This window comes from Peromyscus eremicus, chromosome 8b (genome assembly GCF_949786415.1).
Source record: "Peromyscus eremicus chromosome 8b, PerEre_H2_v1, whole genome shotgun sequence".
Lineage (NCBI taxonomy): Eukaryota > Metazoa > Chordata > Mammalia > Rodentia > Cricetidae > Peromyscus > Peromyscus eremicus.
This window is the reverse complement of record NC_081424.1, coordinates 61,191,131-61,211,323: the sequence shown is the minus strand read 5'-3', so window position 1 is coordinate 61,211,323 and position 20,193 is coordinate 61,191,131. Positions and strand designations below refer to the sequence as shown.

Genomic DNA, 20,193 nt, shown 5'->3' with positions numbered 1-20,193 from the left:
GGCGGCCGGGAACCCGGGCGGGGCTGGGGCCGAGGCGTGCGTCGGCCGGCCGGCGGGGCTCGGGCCGGACGCGGCGCGCCGGGCTCAGGCGGCAAGGCGGCGGGCCCCGGCGGAGGCCGGTGGAGGCGCGCGGCTGCGGCCGGCTGACGTGAGCGGCGTGCGGGTCTGGGCCGGCGGCGCGCTGGCGGCCATGGCGGTGGCGCTGGCGGGCCGCGGGGCGCGCGGCGGCAGGGGCCGGCCCCCGGGCGGGCGGGCGGAGGGGGCGGGGCCGGGGCGCCGGGCGGCCCGCGCGACGGCGGCGGCGGCGGCGGCGGCGGCAGCGGCGGCGGCCGGGACCAGGCGACGGCGGCGGCGACGACGGCGGCGCGGGGCGCTGGGGCTCATGGCAGCGGCCGGGCCCGGGGCGGCGCTGTCCCCGCGGCGGTGCGACAGCGACCCGGCCTCCCCCGGAGCGCAGTCCCCGAAGGTGAGCCGACCGCGCTGCCCAACGGCGGCGGTGGGCCGGGCCGGGCCCGGGGCGGGGAGCGGAGGGACCGCGGGGACCGGCGGCGGGTCAGGGAGCAACAAGTGCGGCCGACGGTGGGCGCAGACCCGGGGCCGACCTGCACGGCGGTGTGGGAAGTTGTCCGGGGTAGTGGGGACCGGAAAAGACAGGAGGTGTGGCTGGGACGAAGCGCCGGGGCGCACGGGCGGGTCGCCCGCAGCCCGGGAAACTCGGAAAAGTTGCGGCCTTGGGGATCGGAGTCGGGAAGACGCCGAGCGGGACCTCAGCCGAGGGGCCCGGGCCACGTGCCCCGTCCCTCCCCGCGGACCTCCCCGGAGCCCGAGGGCTGGCGGGCCAGGGTGGCCTGAGGACCTTGCCGCTGAGAGGGCCTGTGACGAAGGCAGACCTCGGGATGCCCACCTCTTGCTTCTAAACTTCTCAGTGTCAACTTCCGTTTTTTCTTTTCAAGTGAATCATTGTTTTCAACTAAAGGACATTGTTGACATAAAAAACAAAAACGAAAACCCTTAACATGTTCACACATAAAATAGGTACTTCAGTGCTTAAAGTGAACTGTCCAATGTATGAGTACTATAAAAGAGAGAAATTTTAAGAAAAAATATTCTTTTTCTACTTCTACTTGACTGTTAGTCGTAAAGAGAAATTCAGTCTGTTTAACTGACTTCATTTTTGATGAGTGAAGAGGAGAATTATTTCAATGTTTTTCTATTTGGAAAACAATTTTAGTAAGTTCCTAGGTGCTAGAGACAAAATGTGAAACCGTACCACTAATAACGTTAACATATCAGACAGTTATGTGCTAGCCCTGGCGCTTAGTGCTCTCCACGTATTGCTTACTTAATCCTTGCATCCGCCACCCAACTTTTAGGACAAGGAGAAGCTTGAAGTAAGCATTACCACACAGCTGGTGGAGGGCAGTTCCCAGTATGGTGACCTGTGCTGCCTCTTTATTCTTTTTCGAAGTTTTTAATTTTAATATATAGTGAGAGTAGTAGTGTTAGGAGCTATATTAACCTTGATTAAAAATATGACTTTTTATTATTAAAAAATTAAAAAAATAAGCCTCGAGTAGTATGTAAATTGTTTTAAAACCATTCAGTTACTCATTTCCTTTATGGAATGGCTGAACAACATATATCCTGGATGAGCTTATCACAATGTGCTTAATTTCTGCAGTGTAAGAAAGAGAATGTAGTTAGACTTGGTAACCTGTGTTCGATCCTGTGTCTCCAAAGTAGCTAATTAGAATACATTCCTGTGAGCCAGGTGTAAGTTGGAGGGTGCTGTAAAATTTGTTGATGCTTATTTTTTCCCCAGCTCAAATAGGAAGACTTGCTTTAATTTTTGAGTGGTATACACCCACCCAGTTGGTAAGAAAGTGAAAGTAGAATATATTGTTAAAATTGTAGTTAAAATTTTTATTTTGTTTGAATTGAAGGTCAGTTTTTAGTTTTATTCCACTTCTTGCTTATAACAAATACTTTGTCCTTTTAATTATTGTATGAAATTAAGTTTTCTAAAGACACTAGTTAGAAATACGCTTTCTCTTGTTGAGTCCTAGGCAAACTGGAAAGATACATAATCATTCTTTGTTTTTTTAATTGGTTCTTTTATTTTCTGTTTTTTTTCTAATTGTTTAAATGTACAGGATGATAATGAAGAGAACTCAAATGATGGGACCCATCCATCTAAACGAAGGCGAATGGGCTCAGGAGACAGCTCCAGAAGTTGTGAGACTTCCAGTCAAGATCTCAGGTACTGCTACTTTAAGGTTCAGGAGTAGCTTTTGTAGATTGTTTTGCCCTCTTCTTCCCTTGCCCACACCAGGCAGCAGAAACAGTTATTAAAAATTATATTTATGGGCTGGAGAGATGGTTCAACAGTTAAGAGTGCTTGATGCTCTTTCAGAGGACTGGAGTTTGGTTGCTGGTGTCCACATGACTGCTCACAATGGCCTGTGAGCTGCAGAGGATCTGGTGTCTCACTCTGGCCTCCGTAGATGCGTGTGCACACACGTACACACAAAGCAAAAAATTAAAAAAACAAATCTTAAGAAAAAAAAAAAAAAGGTCATATAATACAACACCAAAGTAGGTCTTGTTCCTGAGAACTATTAAAGAATTATGGTAAATTAGGTACATAAAACTCAGCATTGACACACTGTTTAGTGTGTTGTTCAGTGGTATAAATCACATCCCAGTGTTGTGCGACCGTTACTGTCATCCTGTTCCAAAACTCAGTAACTCAAATGGCTAACCCTCCAGTGCCGCCTGTTCTCCTTGCCTCTGGCTGCCCTCTACTGCAGCTCTACTTTCTGCCCCTGAGTGTGAATCATACAGCACTTGCCCTGTGGCATCTGGCTTATCCATTAGCAGAATGTCTTTAAGGTTCATCTGTGTTGGAGTTCATGTCAGAATTTCCTGAAGCCTGAACAATAGGATATTCCAATGTATGTATCACTACATTTTGTTTATTCACCTATAGGCTGGGGTAGTTAATGTGAACATTGGCATTCAGAATCCCTGTTTTTAATACCTTGGCATATAACTAGAAGTAGAAAGTTGTATCATACGGTAATTTTATATTTAGCTCTTGGAGGACCTACACATAGCAGTTGTACCATTCTGTGTTCCCATCAACAACACACAGACTTCTAATTCTTTACAACCCTGCAGCATTATTTTTGGTTCTTCTTGTTTGATGATAGCCATACTGAAAGAGATGAAGTCATCCCTCCCTGTGATTTGGTTTTGTATACCATGGCTAGTGATGTTTGTTGTATATCTTCTTAGGTGGTTTTTGTCTATTTGATTTGTATTTTTGGAGAAACATCTGTTTTACTTCTCTGTCCATTTCTTTTTTTTTTTTTCTTTTTTTTTTTTTTTTTTTTTTTTTTTTGAGACAGGGTCTTACTATGTAGCTTTGAATGTCCTGGAACTCACTATGTAGATGAGGTTGGCCTCAAACTCAGAATGCTGGGATTAAAGGCATGCGCCATGAAACACTGTTCCCAAACCTGGTGCTAGGAAGTAATATAAACATAAAAAGTATGGAAAGGAACCTCATCTCCTGTCATATTATATGCAAAAAGTAGCTCAGAAGGAATCCAAATCCTAAATATAAAAACTGCCTAGAAAACCCTGAGTTAGCAACAGATTATTAGATATAACACCAAAACAAAAGTTATAAAACTTAGACAACATCAAAATTATATAAACGGGGAAAAATGTGACACTGTCAACTGTTGGGTAAAAAGAGCCATAGAATGCTAGAAAATACTTACAAACCGTATATCTGATAAAGGAATTAATTTGCAGAATATGTAGAGAAGTCCCATAACTCAACAGTAAAAAGGAAATGGAAAGTTTTTTTTTTTTTTAAATGAATAAATGTAATAGAGTACTGTTACACTCTTGCCTCTACTATAGAGTTAGACGGTCCAGATTGAGGCAGTCATAATACTCTGAGATTCAGGATTATAGTTGTGTGCAGTACACCTGAACTTCCAAAACAGGTCTGTTCTTTGCTTCTGGGTTTGTAGAGCATAAGAAATAAATTATAGCTTACTGTCTAGTTCACTGAGAAAGAGGTCCTGGGGTTCTGTTTTTCTTGGTGTTTGTGACTTACTGAGAAATACACAAGGATCAGAAGTTGCTTAAGTTGTATCTGGTATGCATGAAGTAATTGTAGTGAATATTAAAAAGACTCGAGAGTTGTTGCTGCCTTGCTTTGGTCTCTTAGGCCTAGAAGTTAGGAATCTTGTTTTTTTTTTTTTTTTTAAATTTTTATTTATATGTCTTTATGTATGTATGCACATGTGGGTGTGGTACCTGCAGAGACCAGATCATACTAGATCTCCTGGAGTTGGAGTCATAGGTGGTTGTGAGCTGCTTGATGTGATACTGGGAACTGAACTTCTGGTCTTTTCCAAGAGCCACAAGTGCCCTTAACTACTGAGCCTTCTGTCCAGCCACTTTCAGTGAATTTTTTTATGTGAGGTTTTAGATAATTATTTTTATTCTTTTGTAATTTGTCTTGATAAATATAGCAATAATAAAAATGAATTTCAGTACTTCAAATTATTTTAAAATAATTTGAAATATAAATGATTAAAATGTAATAAATGCCACATGTAAGGCATAATATGTGTTTATGTCTCAGCTTTAGTTACTACCCAGCAGAAAACTTAATAGAGTACAAATGGCCACCTGATGAAACAGGAGAGTACTATATGCTTCAGGAACAAGTCAGTGAATATCTGGGTGTGACTTCCTTCAAGCGGAAATATCCAGGTACTTAAGGCTTAGTGTATAATGGATGACATCTGACCCCTAACAATTCCAGGTCTTGGTTATGAATGATTTCTATTTTACATACTTACAAAGCAAGTACACTTGCTGAATGTAGTTTACATTATCACTCAGTACCTCAGACTCTATAGTTAGTATGTTTTTAGGTACCACCAAGTTATTTAAGGGCAGAGTAAGTACTGAAATTACAGGTGTGTGTCACCATACCTAACTGCTTGAGGCTATTTTGAAAAAAAAATAAAATCACTTTATAGCCTAGGTTTTTGATTTTCCTGTTGTTCTGACTTCAAGCATAGAGTTAGCTCTAAGCCATGCCTGGATTGTAGAGAACCATTCCTGATGAACTGCCCTAATATAGTTGCATGCTTTACTTTGGATTATTCTAGTTTTAGTTTTCTACTGTCTATTTCTCTAATTTGTAAGGTTTTTTTTTTGTGTGTGTTTGTGTAGTTACCTCAGTATTAATGATACTTAGAATATGCAGTAAGAGATGTGTTTAAAATAGTTTTTAAAATTTTTTAAAGTCTTCAAATGTATAGTTTTAGTTTTTAATACTCCTTTTGTTCTGCTTTTGGAGATTTAGAGCGACGAGATTTATCTCACAAGGAGAAACTCTACCTGAGAGAATTAAACGTCATTACAGAAACACAGTGCACACTAGGTAATCAGCACCTAGTGTGTCTTTTATGCTGAACACTGTAGGTGATACCGGATAAATGTCACATGTCCTAAAGTGTTTACAAAGTTAATAAAATAGATTACTTAAATGCTGAGTTGACTTCATTTTAAAATGTAAAGGACATGAATAAAATGTATATTTGTATCTAAGTATAGACTTTTATCTCTCTGTAGTGCTGGGGATTGAACCCATAGATCCTTATCTTTTAAAAGGCAAATCTTGTTAAATTGTTAGTTCATCTTAGCATATACTTTATATATCCTTTTTCTTTGGTGAGTGTGTTAATGCTAAAGGTACTTTTCAGTGTGAAATTCATCACAGCACTGGGCAAAATCTACATGGCGTATGTAGACTGGTGAATGTGAAATGTGAATTGTGTGAATGTGAAATGTGTATTTCTGATATAGAGATTTGGAGAGTAGGAAATATATATTGAGAAATAATTTTTTATATATCCTGTATTATTAGTGGCTTATATCATTATTTTATATATAGTTATATCATTATTTCACAATTATTTCTAAGTATATTCTTATACTTTACGTAAAATCTAAAACTCATTTGGTTGAAAAATTGATTTCTTTGTCCTTACTAGATAACCTTTAGTTTTGATTGCTTGACTTTATTATGAAGGGTAACTTACTATTTTAAAATGTAGTAATTTTGCTTTGATTGTTGTGGGTTTTTTTGTTTGTTTTTTTAATGTAGAATAGTTTGAAAAAGAAACTAGTTTTGAAAAAGTACCTGTGTTCACTTGGCCTTAAAAGATTTTCTTTACTTTTTGGGGGTGTTCTAAAATAGGTTTAACAGCATTGCGCAGCGATGAAGTGATTGATTTAATGATAAAAGAATATCCAGCTAAACATGCTGAATATTCTGTTATTCTACAAGAAAAGGAACGTCAGAGAATTACAGATCATTATAAAGAGTATTCTGTAAGTGATTTGAAGTGACTGACATCTGTTTTAGGGGGTGGAGAAACTATTTTTATAAAATTATTTATGATTTCTAACTAACATTTTTCTTTCAGCAAATGCAACAACAGAATACTCAGAAAGTTGAAGCCAGCAAAGTACCTGAGTACATTAAGAAAGCTGCTAAGAAGGCAGCTGAGTTCAACAGCAACTTAAACCGGGAGCGCATGGAAGAAAGAAGAGCGTACTTTGACCTACAGACACATGTAGGGGGACTTAGTTCAGTAGTATCTGGGTCTTTGTTTTTATTGCAGAATGGTCATCACTCCCTTTATATTATTATTATTATCATTATTATTTACTATTATTATGGTGCTAGCTGTATTTCTTTTCTCACAGAAGTTAAGATACCATTTTTAATGATGTATTGAATAATGCATTTCCCTGCCCTCTTCCCCTCTCTTTTTCCTGAAATCTCTCTTCTTTTTGATTGTGAGTTTACTGAGCAAGACTAACAGTAGCTGTGTATCATAATCCCTGTGTCCCAAGAGTGGTAAGAGCAGCATACTGTGCTTGTCTCTGGTTTTGATGGGAGCCTCATGAGGTTAGACCAGTGTCCCCACATTTCATAGAAGGAGCAGCTGAGTTCCAGAGAGGTTTTCAACCTTGTGAAAGACGGTGGTGAGCCAGAGACATCCCTCCTTTCTTCAGTCTGTGCACCTGGTGAATAACAGGCACAGAACTCAAGCATGCAGCCAGAAAGCGCTAACCATCCCTTTGATTGTTGCTACAGCATCACTTAAACTGCTAGCTTTTCTATGGAGTGGGGACATAGATGGAGTGTACACATGGGAATTCTTTTCTTGAAGCCTAGACTCCCAGGTTGGGGTCAGTTTTCACATTTCTTGATGTTAACACAGGTTATCCAAGTGCCTCAAGGAAAGTACAAAGTGTTGCCAACAGACCGAACAAAGGTCAGTTCTTACCCAGTGGCTCTCATCCCCGGACAGTTCCAGGAGTATTATAAGAGGTATTCAGTGTTTTTAGTTATCTTTGGTTTTAGAGCCTCCTAAACACTTAGGTTTATCAGTGACACCAAAACACAAATAGGATTTGTGTCTGCATTTTTCTTCTTGGGTTCTGTGTAAAGTATGCCATTCTGTCTGAATGTGCAGGCCTCCTGATGAAGTCTGGAGTGCTCATGACTCTGCCTGCCCTGTCTGGATCTGTCACAGACAAGTCCCTGAGATCTGTAGCTCTTTGGTACTCACACTATGGCACACAGCCCAGTAGTTTGGTACTACTGGGAAGCTTTTCTGAAATCAGAGCCTCTGGTAGGTTTAGCTTCAGATTCCTCTCCAGTGCCTTCTTAAGTGGTGCTCACAAATGCAGTGCAGAGTGGAGCGTGTGACTAAAAGAAGGGACAGAGTGAGTACCAGGGCAAGCATGGACACACCTTCCTGTAATTGTACTTATTTCCGGTTTCCATCCTAAATATAACCAAAACCTTTCAAACCAGGTCTAATGGGTTCCTCTTGTTTCAAAACCGTAGCTTTTCTTCCAGCAGATGACCTCATTCTAGAAACCTGTTCTCAGAATAGATGGTCTTCAGAAAACATGATTTACCACAGTGCATAGAACTACATTTGCTGTTTGATAGTCTAATTGTGCAAAATTTTAACTTAAATTTTTTTAATCTGGAAGTTGTTAAAAATCTGGTGGTGTTCTGCCAGTCCCTTTGTTCTGCTGTGATGTCTTGAGGCCAGGAGGGCTGTGTGCCACCAGACTAGGAGATGTGTAAATGTTGGTGTAAATGCATGCTTCACAAAATGTTTTAAAGTAACTGCTGTTAAAAGCTTTCCTAATTGTTCAGTGTACTTCATGAAATTGCTTAGTTGTCTTGTCAATTTCAAGAGGTAGACTCTCTGCTGAGCCTATTGAGTGTAAGGATGCAGCTCAGAAGTTGCCACAACTCAGTATATGTAGCTGAACATGAACATGAGATGGCCTGGGTCCAGGGGTTCATGTGTTGCCCTGGACTGCTTGGGTTTCACTCTTGTCTGTTGACACATTATTCATTATTTTTTCTTGCTTTGAGGGTAAAGGGAAAGACATTACATTTAGGTAGGATCAACTGCATGATCACTTGGGAAAAAATGTTCAGATTTCTAAAATTTATTACTTATTCCCACCTGATGATCAAAATTAAAAAAAATCTCCTGCCCTATTTTTGTGAAGTATTTGTGAGAAGCTTAAGGCTAATTTCACAGCTTAAAAGGTAGCTTTTACCTATTTAATATTCAAGTAAGAATGAAAGCAACCTTTCTGAATTTAGGTACTCACCAGATGAGCTTCGGTACTTGCCATTAAACACAGCCCTGTATGAACCGCCCCTGGACCCAGAGCTCCCGGCACTAGATAGTGATGGTGATTCAGATGATGGCGAAGATGGTCGAGGGGATGAGAAACGGAAAAATAAAGGCACTTCGGTAGGCCTTTACCTTAACAGGAGGCATCCTTTGATGACTTGATGATTGCTTTCCTAGAATGTTAAGTTGAACTTTATTACCATACTGTTTGAACAGGACAATTGCATATATTTCTAGAAAATTTTCACCATGAATATTTATTGTGTGCTGATGTAAGCAGGTTGTTCATTGCTTTTTTAGGCATGTTTTATATTGACATCTTCTATTTTGAGCAAGATAGGCAATTGTATAGAACATTAATAATTCTTGTATCCAACTTCTGCTTATGCTGATGACAGTACTGAACAAAGCAGACTGAGCTTTGCTGTCGAGAAATGTGTTTTCTTGGGCCAGGGCAGCACATTACCTTGTGCTCCTTTTGCTTAACCTGAGGCTTCCTGTAGGAAAACATTAGCTTACTAACATGCTGGACTGTGTATTTAGTTTCTCTGGGTGCCGTTTTTTATACAAAAAAATTAAGCTGCTAAAAAGAAGTTTGCCTTTGGGGCATGAAGGACAGTGGTGGTTTAGGGTTGTGACTTTCTTCAGAAGTACACTTTAAGCCCCAGCCATCTTATACCTTACATTGTAGCCAACTCAAATATGTGCTGTCATTGAGTAGCATTATATTTCCCTGTCTGCAACAGCTTCTAACACATATTTATGTGTGACATGAAACAAGGTCTTAAACAAGTGATGATGCCTCCTGTCAGTTACTGGAAAGGAGCTATGGAAGTTAGGAATGATGAACTCAATTTTATTACACTGTTCTGAGGAATATAAATTAATCTAATATCTGAGGGAAGCATTTTGACAGCATACCCAGCATTTTTTCACAGATTTTGACCTGGAAAATTTGATAACAATTAATTCTAAGGACTTAATTAGATGTTAGCAAAGTTTAAATAGAAAAAAAAAGTTGATTTTAGTGGATTTTAGAAATAAATCTTTATCCACAGTGGTGATACATTTACACAAAAGAAATGCAGTTCAAAGAATATGAGAAAATGTTTATAGTACTTTACCAACATGATTGTGTACACACATTGATCATGTGAAAATTGATGCATATACAGTGTGATCACATGTGCACACACATGCAGTATTATACTGCCAGAATGAAACCACATTATAAGGCTATAGGTATGTATGAGAGAGCCTGGGCTTCTGTACAATATAAATACACTGAGAAAACAGAAAGAGACAGACGTGTTCATGTGCTCAGTCACTGCAGGGTGTTTAATTCTTTTCCTTCAGTGTTCATAATTTATGTGAATATAAAGTTGTTATAAAACTTTAAATTATAAAATGAATTCAATGGTCAGATACTGAGGTCTTGTCCTTTGAACAAATAAAATGTCATACTATTGTAGGTAGGGGTATGGCCTTGCATCTTTTACAGTTTGAAAATGATTATATATTTAAAGGACTTTCATAATGACTTCTATCACTCAGGAAAAATAAGTATTTTTATAAATATAAAAGAATATGCATCCCCGTGGCATGAAAAGTTTTGAAGGTGTGTAATATAATAGTTGAAGTTGGTAATTCCATTTTTGTTGACTTAAATCAGAAAACATAGTTGACTAGGATACTTGCTAATAGAGTTATTAGAAGGGCAAATAACTTTTAACATGGCCTTTTTTTTTTTTTACTCTATTAGAATAAATTTCTTAGAATCATCTTTGTACTTTTCATTGGATAAAATTTCAAAAAGTGTCGGGCGTTGGTGGCGCATGCCTTTAATCCCAGCACTCGGGAGGCAGAGCCAGGCGGATCTCTGTGAGTTCGAGGCCAGCCTGGGCTACCAAGTGAGTTCCAGGAAAAGGCGCAAAGCTACACAGAGAAACCCTGTCTCGAAAAACAAAAAAACAAAAAACAAAAAACAAAAACAAAAACAAAAACAAAAAATTTCAAAAAGTTTTGTGTCATTTAAAAAATTGAGACTTGCCAGGTGGTGGTGGTGCACACCTTTAATTCCAGCACACAGGAGTAGAGGCAGGCAGATCTTTGAGCTCGAGGCAAGCCTGGTCTACAGAGTAAGGATAGCCAATGCTACACAGAGAAACCCTATCTTAAAAAAGCAAACAAAATAAAATAAACCAACAAAAAAAATAAAACCCTGAGACTCAACTTGGTCTTAATTCCAAGGAACCTTTGTTTTTACTTCTTTTGCTACAGGACAGCTCCTCAGGCAATGTGTCTGAAGGAGACAGCCCCCCTGACAGCCAGGAGGACACCTTCCAGGGAAGACAGAAATCAAAAGACAAAGTGGCCACTCCAAGAAAAGATGGCTCCAAACGTTCTGTACTGTCCAAGTCAGTTCCTGGGTACAAGGTAGAAGAAAAAAGCCCCTGACTCAGCCTCTTCCCTGAGCAGCCTCTCCCTGAGACCGTTATCTCTGAGCTGAGGAGCTGGGCTTGCTGGGCTCGCTCCGGCCCTGTGCTGTGCACCTGCCCACTGCTTTCCTTCCCTGGTGGCTTTCTTGTCACTTCTGGTCATGGTATAGCTTCTGTTTCCTGTATATAAACAAATTATGGGTCTTCATACCCTTTCAAGTAATAGCCATGCAAATATGAGTTTTTAACATACTGTTTCAAGGCAGAACTTGATTTTTTTTTTTTTTTTTTAGTACAGGGCATAATTGTCTAGCATTTTGAATATCTAAACAGTTGGTGAAGCTAAACTTAGTGAGCTGTGAAGTAGGAATGGACTTACACCCTCATGAGGTGGGGTTTGTGTAGTGCCTTTCATTGAGAAGATCTGGGCTTATTCTAAGGATTGTTGGATCCAGTTGCCAAATTCTGCCAAGTTTGGGATAGAAAACAGTGAAGCCTGTTACTTATATCATGCTGTGACAAGGACTAAAGCCTAGTTTATGGATCTGATTATTCTCAGAGTAAGGTCATAGATGATCAGAAACTCTTTTCTGTCTACCTCTCTCCTTCAGAAGGCTGGATGAGGGTGAGCAGCTGTTGTGCAAAAGGATGTAGGAGTGTTGTAGAGGGGGTGGAGTTAGTGTCCCGCTTTAGGACATGGATGGCGATGGCACAGCATACAGTCGTTCTGGTGTTGGTTGTATTAGACTCTACATATGTAGCATAAAAATGACATGTAGCACAGAAAACAAGCAGAAGTGAGCTGTGAGTCATTTTCCCTCAGCCTCACTGAAACACTTTCTGACAGTGCATTAGTAAGTTATAATGTTCCATAAGTTATTAGAAATGCCTATGTATGATCCACTTAAAACACAAGCTTTTGTGCATGGCCAGCAGATTGTTGGTTTATTTAGCAAGGAATCCTTCCAAGGACAGCCTCAGTAAGCTGCTGCTGTGTGATTTTGTACTTCTTCTTCTTTTTTTTTTTTCTTTAACATGTATAGCTTATCTATGCTTTGTAAACTAAAGATTTGAGTTACTGCTTAATAATTGAAACCAAACAAACTCCAAAGATTACATTTCAGAAACAGCCTACAGGAGCCGGTGTGTGTCACTGTCTTGGAGGTGCCAGTGGCAGTGGCAGCTGTCCAGGGCTGAGGAAGCTTTTCAACAAGGAGCCTGTTCACCCTGCATTGTAAAATAGAGAATATTGAAACAGACATATAACACAGGCTAGAAATGGAGAACTATCCATATCATCACTGATCTAGTGAATGAATCATATAGATTAATCTTAGTTAATAGCACTCAAGGGAGCCGCATATGCAAAATAAACATTTTATAATCTGTAAACATTTTTAGTAACTAAAAATGTTTCAGGTATTTCAAAGATAGGAACAGTCAATATATAGATATTATATATTAATGTGAACATGATTATTAAAAGTTAACCTCTTTATGAAAAGTATTAATGAGCCAAGATGTGCCTAAATATTAGGGTACTTCAATCTGACACTCAGACATAGACACACACACACACACACACACACACACACGCACACACGCACACATTTTAAAATAAGGGAGTTAAGAAACATGATAATGTATGTGATTTAATAAGATGGACTAGTGCTTGCCCTTAACTTGTAGGACAGTATTGCTTAGGTTACATTAACCTGAAATTAAAGTCTAATTGTTAGGCTTCAGGCCTACACATATATAATTAAAATCCATACTATGTTAATGCTACCATGAAAGTTTCAACTTATTTTGCTATTTTTCAACAAGAGAAGTAAGTATACATGAGCCTTTTATTTGAGATACTGAGGGCTGTTGGCTGAAGAAAACTAAACGATTGTTGCAATTGTTTGAAAGAGATCAGGGTCTCAAAGAGGCACAGGGCCTTCCCCCATGATCTTCAAGGGACTTTTGCACCTTCTCTCTCTCTCTCAGTGCTGGTGTTTAGTTTGTCGTGAGGCCCTGGGTGCAGGCTCTGTGGCCTGTTAAGACTGGGTGTTGACAGGACAGTGTGCTTTTGTATGTGGAACTGCAGCACCCTGTAGGAAATGCTGCAGTGCCATCTCTCTCCCTCGTCTACTGCTGACTCTTCTCTCCTCCTTCCTCACCCTTCCCCTTTGCCATTCTTTCTGTCTTTCCCCATATTTTTCTTTTCAACAAGATGAATGAAGATTATTGGGTAAGAAAACATTTTAAATGGTTTAACAAAACATTATGTATAATTTTAAAGGTAAACCCTGAATTTTCTTAGTGTCTCCTTTTATTATAGGCATTATGTGTATTTTAGTGATTGTAGAACTTGAATTGCTCTAGAATGTGAATAACTAGATTTATGTTTTATTCCTTTTGAGTTGCTTTGTAAAGAGTCTCCTATGAGAAATTCTCTTTTCAAAATTTAATATTGTTTAGTTTCTTCCCTGACTTTAGTAAAAAATATTAGTGTACTTATGCCAGTGTCTAACTAAACTCTAAGTATTAAATAAGTTTATCTTTTACATTTAGTACAGGTTATTCAAAGTTCTGCTGCATATTATGGCAGTTAAGATTCAATCTTAGAAGTGAACTTCTATTTTTTACTGAGGTCCAGGACACAGTGAAAACATGTGCTTAGGATGCAGCAAGAATAGCAGAGTAACTAACTGCTGTCAGATGCTGGAAGAGCAGGGTATAAAAAATAGAAGAGATGGAGAGTAGTCAATGGGGACATTTTATATGTTTGTTTAACTCCATGGTATTTATTATTTTGTAGAGACATTTGTGATTGTCTAGATATTGTTTTTATCATATTTATGTATAAGGTTGACTTTTTAAAAAATAAATAAGCCAAAAATTGTTTTTGAATGCCTCTGTCATCTTTTGCAAAGAAATTAAAAAAAAGTAAAAACAAGTTATTTAGGTCTGATAAGGTATACAAGTGGCAGTGAAACATTTAAAGTGATACTGCTTTATAAAAGTATGAGTTTAGATCTCTGTGGTACAGTAATTTAGAAAAGAGATATAATGTATTTGACTGTGTTAGACTATTACCCTGTTATCATTTGTCCCCTCTTTTTTTTTTTTTAACCATTTATTGTTGCACACCTATCTATAGTACATGTGAGCACTATTTGTGAAGGTCAAGGTTATGATGCTCAGAAATCCTTTCCTTGCCCTGGCATTTTAGGTGTAAGAAACCCCTTATACTTTATCCTAAACCATGTTTAAAGCCCTAATACTATGTATGTTTTTAATCTGAAAGATAATACTTAATATGCTTTGTGTATTTCCTCCTTGACTACAATTTTTCCTTGTCTGAAAACACTATGTTTTACATGTCAGTGAATGCTTTTCTCCTTTATCATAGTTCTAACTTTTTAGACATGGAACAAGAATATGCATACAACTCAGATTTCTAGTCATTTATGCATGACTGTATGAACGAGACATCTTTCAATTAAAATACTGTTTTTTCTTTAACTTAGATTTTATAGGATCAGCTTTATTTCTCTGGAAAAATAAGTTTTTGAAATAAAGTAAATATAAAGTTGCTTAACACTTAGGTTTAGCTTTTATGTGTGGTCATTTGGTACATGGAGTTTCTTTTCCAATTATTAGTGGCATTTGACATCCTATTTCATTTTTCCTTCCTGGTCTTTATATAGATGATGCTGTGTGTGTAGGGAGTACAGAGTGCTACATTCAGGCAACACAAGTTCATGCAGTTTATGGAATGCAGTCTAGGCTTTCATCAGTAGGGGGTTTTATGTTCTGATCCATCTTATGTCCATTTATGTCTTACAAAAAAGTCCTCATTATCAAATTACCAAAAATAAAGGTAGTAACAGAATCCCTTTTGAACCCATAGTGAGTTCTTCTGGCATAAATTTATAGCCCTCTTCTACCCTTCCAGCCAAAGGTCATTCCAAATGCTCTATGTGGAATTTGTCTGAAGGGTAAGGAGTCCAACAAGAAAGGAAAGGCTGAATCACTTATACACTGCTCCCAGTGTGATAACAGTGGTAAGTAAAGATGTCTCCTTAAGATTTTAACCTCACCCTGCGTGTTGCCTCAAAAGCTAGGGTTTATAGTTGTCAGCTAGGTGTCCACCAAAAAATCAACAAATGGATAGTGGTTAGATGTAGTTAAAACCCATGTATCCTCTACCTTGTATTTTGATGTGTCTGTGGTGATATTAATCATGGCAGCCATTTTTGGGAACTAATATTTTATATGCTTTAAGTTAAAAGTTCTATTGTGAAATGCTATTAATGTTGGTTTTGATTTAGGCCACCCTTCTTGCTTGGATATGACCATGGAGCTTGTTTCTATGATTAAGACCTACCCATGGCAGTGTATGGAATGTAAGACATGCATTGTATGTGGACAGCCCCACCATGAAGAAGAAATGATGTTCTGTGATGTGTGTGACAGAGGGTATCATACTTTTTGTGTGGGCCTTGGTGCTATTCCATCAGGTAAAGATGAAGAAAAAAAAAAAAGCCCATTATCTTGTGTGATGAAGATCTCCCAGCGTTTTTTTTTTTTTTAAGGTTGCATAAGTGGCATGAACATATTCCAAGTATGATCAAGCTGTTATTGTCTATGTCACAGCTACCTGATTTTCACCCATAGTGCAACCAAAGGAGAAGTGAGATAGCAGAATGCTTAGGTTAGGTTTGGAAGCACTGTCTGAGGGATAGAATAAGCTGGTGTTTTCTACTAAAACTGCTCAAGTAACACCACCAGTTTGTTTCAATGCTTTCATTTTATTTTTAAAGGTTGTCTATTTAGAAACTTAACAAAGTGACTGCTATGCTTTTATATATACTAAGACATCTTTCTATAAAGTGAGGCAGCATGACAATTCCAGATAACTTTAGGATGGACACAGAATCAAATAGTAAATCACAGTAATTCTATTGAAACATTATACAGGTAATTGTGCAATTTTAAGAACTTAGTTGCATAGTTAACACTGTATAGTACTCTATAAAACTAAGTTTCTTGGAATTCCTTTAGAAGTAAGCAACTTGAATAATCACTTAAGGTTTTGTAGTAGTTCAGCTCAGGTATGTGGTATAGGTGCTAGTTAAGTGCCATGGAGAGTGCTGTTAGAATAGTGGAGAAAGGCCATCATAGAAAGCCAGATTAATTAACAAGTTCTACATTAGGAATTGTGTTGTTGAGGTTTTAAAAGCATGATGGTATTTGAATTTTAGGAAGGATCTAAAGGTACAAATGATTGTTTTGTGCCCTTTCCCCATCTTGTCCCTGCACTAAATTCCACACTGCATTGTTTACACTGATTAAAGGTTGTTTACATTTTCTTCCTTAGCTTAAGGAGCTTAGTACTCCCCTCCCCACTGAAAAATCCCAGAGTTATCACTATGGACAGCTCAGGAATGAGTTTAGGTGGTTTGTACTCAGTCCTATAAAAATAAAGTTCCACTCCATATTAACTAACAATTTTTCTCCTAGGTCGCTGGATTTGTGACTGTTGTCAGCGAGCTCCCCCAACACCCAGGAAAGTGGGCAGAAGGGGAAAAAACAGCAAAGAGGGATAAAATAGGTTTTTGACCCTCATGTTTGGGATATTTGGTGCCAATTTATTTACACTTTCATTTTTATGCCAATAAAGAACTTTTTTTGAAATTAACTGTAACCGTAAACATCTTCACGTTGATTTATTTCATTATTAGCAATTCCTACCCTTGAAAGGAAGTCAGAGAAATGGCTCATTTCCCCAGATTTTAATCTCTTAGTGCTGTCTTTCCAGAGATCAGCAGAAAGAGGTAGCAACTTAATTTGAAATACTTCTTGAGTCTGAAAAGTTAGCATCTGTCATGACTATCTTGACCTGCTTAGGTAGTATTACAGTTACTTAATAACCATAGCACTCCAGTCAGCCCAAGCAGAGGAAAGGGCAGATTGCCCAAGATCTGGTACAACTGGATATGGAATAGTCATCAACTGGCACAGCAACAGTTTGTAAATATGTGCCTGCCAGGAAAGCTTGCTTGGGTATCGGGTACCATGTACCATTTCTGACCTGGCTTAGTACCTCTTTAAAACTTGAAATGCTGTACTTCATTTAGAATGTCTAGAATAAATTCTAAAGTTGTCAGCCTTTTGATTTAATCTGCACTAGCACAAAGACAATCTGATTTATACAGCCTGTTACTGCAATAATCTTTTTACTCACCTGACTAACCAAAATGTATTTAAACATTTTATTGAGCAGACTCCTTTTTATAGGGATTTTAATCTCTAAAATATTGTGCTTGCTGCTTTTCCTGTTGGGGAGTAAATTGAGGTAACAAAACTGTATGGCTTTATTTTTCCATCCTAGTCTAGAAAAGAACCAGAATTTCACCAGGTCAAGTAGCAAGGTCCACAGCAAACTAACTGCTCCGTGCAGATAAGGGTTCAGAAGAGAATTTCGAGCACCAATTTCAAAATGCTAATCAATATCGTCCAGAGGACCGACTCCTCTTCTTGGGCTGACTCCTCTGGAGCATAAGCTTGGTTCTGACTGGCTCCTGTAGGGTCAGCAGAATAGGCAGCCTCTCCAAATGGGTACTGATCCACAGTTCTGTCAGAGTATACCCTCATCTCAAAGTCGCTTTCATGGTGTGATGGGTGTCCATAAATTCCTATCCCCACCGGGCGCTGAAAGTGCGCCGGTATAGAGACCACATCCTGGCCACAAGTGACCGATTGCAGCTCATACTCGTCGAAGCTTGGGTGCAGAGTGCTGTCGGACACGTACAGGTCCGCATCCCCCCGGAGGCTCTGCATCCTGAGAATAATTTTACCCTCGTGGTTCAACCGCAAGTAGCTGTAATTCCCAGCTCCTATCTGGCCCTGGACCACGTGCAGAAGAAGCCACTCCTCCGGGACGTCGTCTTCTTCCAAGCATTTTACCAGGGTCACCACCTGGGACAACAGGATCATCAACAGGGCGCACCTCCAGGGAGTAGCCATCGCTGGGACACTCAACTCGGGAACTCCCTCATCTGCAGTCGCTGTGTTGGGAAGACAGGCTTGACCGAAGGTGCTCGTCCAGGCAGACCAAGATGTGTGCAACTGGGTCCCGGGAACCGACAGTGGGGAAGGGGATGGAGAGAAGGGGTAAAGAGTAGGGAACAGCAGAGAGGGGAGGAGGAGGCGGGGTGGGGAGAGGGAGGCGGTAAGGCGGACGGTAGGACAGGCCCCTAGGGGCCCAGGTGTCTGGAGAATAACGAGGTTGCTGACCCCGGACTCACCGCCACGCCCCGCAAGCCACGCAGCACCCGCAGCATCCGGGCTCAACATGGAACTCGGCCCGGCAGGCGGAAGAGAAGCAGTGCCCGGAAGTGTGGTAGTCCAGAAGCGAGGGCTTTCGGGAACGGACTCCGGCCTACGGACCGGAAGTGAAGCAACGCCAGAGTCTCGCGAGAATAGAGAAGGGGCGCGTAGCGTTAAAGGTTAGCTTTCTCGTAACCATAGTGACGTGAAGGCGTCCGCGGCCAGTTCCGGAGAATGCGCGCCGGACAGCAGGTGAGTGCGCCAGGGACCGCGGCTTGGCGTTAGCGCCTGCGTCCGGGACGTCTTCCGGCGACAAGCTCCTGGGAGGAGACGGCCAGGGAGCCTACTCCGATACGACGGAGGACTGCAGCGCGCCCGCGAGCGGTGCGGCCCCCGGTGGTGCCCCCAAGCTTCTCTCCCACCGGCCGCGTTGCGGTGAGGGTGCGCGTCCGGCGGGGCTGCGCACGCGCCAAGGCGTCGGCCGGGCTGCGTGGCCGCCAGAGGGCGCCCGCTGAGCCCAGGCCCCCAGACCCTGCAGCCTGAGCCCCTTACCGACGAGTTGGGCTGGGGGTCGTGAGTGCAGGCTGTATCGGCAGAGAATACTTTCGGAATTATCTTAAACCATGACAGAAGGAAAAGTTTAAACTTCCGCATGGGAACTATTAGTAAGAAATGATTTTTTCTGAGTACGTTCCAGTTTATATAACACACCACAGACTTAATAGAGTGTCAGAAACAATCGTTTGTCTCCCCTCCCCGCTTCTTAAGGCCATATTGGATGTTTGGAAATCCTTCCTAGTTTATAAGTGGGTGGCCTCAGTGCTGGAAAAGCTCAAGGGCACCAAATCTCATCAAGGAGGCTCCGCCCTCACCGCCGGATCACCTCTTATATCGTCCCTCTGCGCCTTCAGACCATCACCTTGGAGGAGAGGGTTCAACATAGAAATTTTGTGGGGGACACATTCAAACGAGCATTATGTAATATTCTACGGTGGCACAAAAGTGGCCTGAAAATGGTAGTCTGTAAAGTAGGCCAACAAAAGCAGGGTACTAGGTATTTTTTAGATTTAAAAAACAAAACACCTTAAGTTAGGACCTTTGGGTACATTTAATAATTTAGGAAAGAACTGAAGCCTTAGTAATATCCGGGTGTCGTTTTGCTGCGTTCTTGTACCCCTGTTAACTATAGCTAATGGTGTTATTCTCAAGATTTACGTCTGCAGAGTATCTGAGTTGGAAACCAGCTCTTCTAGCTAATGTGGAGAATTTAATCTTCTGCTGTACGTAAAGCTTCAGGTGTATTTTATGATGCTGCCATGTTCTGTGGGAACCATCTGCTATTGAACTGCTTGATGGTATTTTCCAAACTCAAGGATGAAGTGGCATGAGTCTACCTCTGTAGCTACTGAGAAACATTTTTAATATTGTATAATCAAGAGGAAACAGGTTTTTTGTTTTCTTAAGAATACACACATAGAATGAACTAGTTTTAGCAGTGATGCTCCTTGGGTAATAGAGGACAGTCACATGTTTTTAGTTCTGTATTATGTGCAGCTCCTAGTATATCTGAGATCACTGCTTTTGTTTAGTGACTTAGCTTTAAAACCAAATTGTCTTTATCTGTCACATGTCACTGCATCTCTTGAATTGTGCCC

The 20,193-nt window shown here is 40.5% G+C and overlaps 3 protein-coding genes across 5 annotated transcripts in view; 2 read left to right on the top strand and 1 right to left on the bottom strand.

Moving 5' to 3' along the window:
* The first annotated feature begins 344 nt into the window (after positions 1 to 344).
* Positions 345 to 16,913, top strand: Phf10 (PHD finger protein 10). Of its 3 annotated transcripts, none has more exons than XM_059272910.1 (12): positions 345 to 466; positions 2,154 to 2,260; positions 4,667 to 4,797; positions 5,399 to 5,476; positions 6,296 to 6,429; positions 6,525 to 6,674; positions 7,329 to 7,438; positions 8,744 to 8,897; positions 11,058 to 11,213; positions 15,162 to 15,270; positions 15,538 to 15,726; positions 16,730 to 16,913. In XM_059272910.1, exons 1-12 carry the CDS (start codon positions 383 to 385, stop codon positions 16,813 to 16,815), a joined length of 1,488 nt encoding a protein of 495 aa, XP_059128893.1. In that variant the 5' UTR covers positions 345 to 382; the 3' UTR covers positions 16,816 to 16,913. The 3 variants fall into 3 exon arrangements, with proteins under 3 accessions (XP_059128893.1, XP_059128892.1, XP_059128895.1); XM_059272909.1 differs by having other exon boundaries at positions 5,393 to 5,476; XM_059272912.1 differs by lacking the exon at positions 15,538 to 15,726 and having other exon boundaries at positions 5,393 to 5,476.
* On the bottom strand, positions 15,998 to 18,967 carry C8BH6orf120 (chromosome 8b C6orf120 homolog). The gene is made up of 2 exons (XM_059272913.1): positions 18,517 to 18,967; positions 15,998 to 18,337 (listed from the first exon to the last, which is right to left on the bottom strand). Exons 1-2 carry the CDS (start codon positions 18,550 to 18,552, stop codon positions 17,678 to 17,680), a joined length of 696 nt encoding a protein of 231 aa, XP_059128896.1. The 5' UTR covers positions 18,553 to 18,967; the 3' UTR covers positions 15,998 to 17,677.
* Wdr27 (WD repeat domain 27) overlaps positions 18,676 to 20,193 on the top strand; it is a 69,171-nt gene continuing 67,653 nt past the window's right edge. Inside the window, exon 1 of the mRNA XM_059272914.1 lies at positions 18,676 to 18,790. The gene's annotated coding sequence lies outside the window, so the exon portion shown is untranslated. The remainder of the gene's footprint in view (positions 18,791 to 20,193) is intronic.